The sequence below is a fragment of the Penaeus vannamei genome, chromosome 40, assembly GCF_042767895.1.
Source record: "Penaeus vannamei isolate JL-2024 chromosome 40, ASM4276789v1, whole genome shotgun sequence".
Classification (NCBI taxonomy): domain Eukaryota; kingdom Metazoa; phylum Arthropoda; class Malacostraca; order Decapoda; family Penaeidae; genus Penaeus; species Penaeus vannamei.
Window position 1 is genome coordinate 61,802 of NC_091588.1, and position 2,500 is coordinate 64,301.

General features: G+C 40.6%; 1 protein-coding gene across 5 annotated transcripts in view; it reads right to left on the minus strand.

The window, feature by feature from the left end:
• The window catches only part of LOC113818847 (putative ankyrin repeat protein RF_0381), a 47,893-nt gene that overhangs the window by 4,509 nt on the left and 40,884 nt on the right, over nucleotides 1-2,500 (minus strand). For all 5 annotated transcript variants that reach the window (XM_070117196.1, XM_070117195.1, XM_070117193.1 and 2 more), the window contains one exon: nucleotides 1,478-1,669. In XM_070117196.1, coding sequence (XP_069973297.1) covers nucleotides 1,478-1,669 — 192 coding nt within the window. The remainder of the gene's footprint in view (nucleotides 1-1,477; nucleotides 1,670-2,500) is intronic.

Below are 2,500 nucleotides of genomic sequence, written 5' to 3' on the forward strand. Positions count from 1 at the left end.
GTTGAACTGTGAGATTAGCATAGGAACTATTATTTGCACTATTTGCAGAATCACCAACTCGTGTCCACTAACTCCAGTTAGTGGTTGGTATGATCATTTCATGTGGATGAAAAGTTAGGCAATGTCTTTCTTTGTCAAAACTGCATGCTAGGGAGGGAAAAAACAACACAATATATCAACCTTTAAAAATAAAAAATCCCACATTTCTCACATTTGTCATCTAGATTGAATTTCTACACTTCTCTATTGGAAATATATCTATATGTAACATGCGTTTCTTGCCATATACCTAATTTTCATTAAAAAAAAGCAAATACCTAAAACCCTGGAATGAATGTCATGATCCTTAATTTTTTTTTAAATAAAATGAGACCAACCCCACCTGAGTCAGTCAGGGATTGTGACCTAAAAAGGGCAGGAAGGAAAAAGACGTGAATTTCAAGGTGAAAAGAAGCGTATCGTCCTGCCCTTGCTGAAGGGCAGGTGAATATGAGACTGATCTCTTTTTCTTCTGAGAGATAGAAGACTGAGATGAAATTTTGCCAATTAAAGTCTTGCATCCTATTCATAACCCTCAAAAATTGTGCATTTTCATTTTAAAAATCCTTTTTTATCCTTATCATGAGAAAAATTCAAAAGGTGGAATAGAGGTGCCTTGAGCACTACCTAAAAGTATTCTAATAAGAAAGCAATAAAGAAACAAATCATATCAAAGGAAACAAGTCATGCATAAATGTTCCAGGTGGTCAGTGCATAAATGAAATCTCAACAGATGTGGGATGGTCACTGCTGCTGTCCTTCACCCTTTATCACCTGAGCTTTCACCTTCTCTTATGCACTGGGTAATAATATAATTATAAATATATGATTACTTATACTGATGTTATCTTAATGACAAATATTTACAATGCTTGATGCAGTTGCTTTTCCATGAATTTAGTCACTTCTGCAAGGAGTGACAATTAATTCATTTCAATAACTATTGAAGACTGAGCTTTCATATTCATGACATCGCCATTCAGCATCAGAGGTTAAAATTCACATACTTGACACTTGGCAATTCTAGAAGATTCTTCATGAAAGCACTGCACCTATGAAGTCAGAGAACATGGCAATAATTTTTAGATTTTCAATAAATCAATAAATTTTTCCCTGGATATTGCCCCTTGACAAAGCTCATGGTTATAAAGGTTTCATACATATAGGTGGATAATAAACACTTAACATTTTCCCTATGATTCTTCTTGTTACTTCTTATTGTAAAACATGCAACCTTACACAAGGCTACTGGTCTCTGATTCCCAAGGGTTCTGACCTAATCCACAAAATCTCGCTCTTATCACAAAATATTTCCCCATGATTATATCAATGAATGAGGGGCACTGCAAGCCAATACATCTCCTCTGAAGAGAGAAATACATCAAGTTCTAGCTTTAACACAAAGGCCTGAAATGCTGTGAATGGGACTGCCTCTTACCACTGTTTCCTCTCATAGCGGCCAGATGGAGGGGCGTGTGATTCTGGTGTGTGCGGGCATTGACATTAGCTCTGGCTTTAATCAGCAGGCCGGCCAGATGGATGTAGGTGTGAGAGCAGGCTATGTGGAGTGCAGTCAGTCCCTGAGAGTCACCCTGGTTGATGCTCACCCCCAGCTCCACAAACAACTGGACTAAAAAGAAAAGAAAAATATTAGAGGACACAAAACAAAAATAATAATAATAAATGGAAAATATCTCAAGGAAGAATAACTCACATCTTCTCTCTCTCTCCTACTCCCTCTCTCTCTCTCTCCTACTCCCCCTCTCTCTCTCTCCTACTCCCTCTCTCTCCCTCTCTCCAACTCCCTCTCTCTCTCTCTCTCCTACTCCCTCTCTCTCTCTCTCTCCTACTCCCTCTCTCTCTCTCTCTCCTACTCCCTCTCTCTCTCTCTCTCCTACTCCCTCTCTCTCTCTCTCCTACTCTCCCCTCTCTCTCTCTCCTACTCCCTCTCTCTCTCTCTCTCTCTCTCTCTCTCTCTCTCTCTCTCCCTCTCCCTCTCTCTCTCTCTCTCTCCTACTCCCTCTCTCTCTCTCTCTCTCTCCCTCTCCTCTCTCTCTCTCTCTCCCTACTCTCTCTCTCTCTCTCTCTCTCTCTCTCTCTCTCTCTCTCTCTCTCTCTCTCTCTCTCTCTCTCTCTCTCTCTCTCTCTCTCTCTCTCTCTCTCTCTCTCTCTCTCTCTCTCTCTCTCTCTCTCTCTCTCTCTCTCTCCTCTCTCTCTCTCTCTCTCTCTCTCTCTCTCTCTCTCTCTCTCCCTCTCTCTCTCCTACTCCCTCTCTCTCTCCTACTCCCTCTCTCTCTCTTCTCTCTCTTCTCTCTCTTCTCTCTCTTCTCTCTCCCTTCCTCCTCCTCCTCTCTCTCTCTCTCTCTCTCTCAAATAGGAATTAACATAACACAATAAAACTATTAAATATGAATGAAATATAAAACATATAATTCAAGATGCACTCCTAACCTGAGAAAAA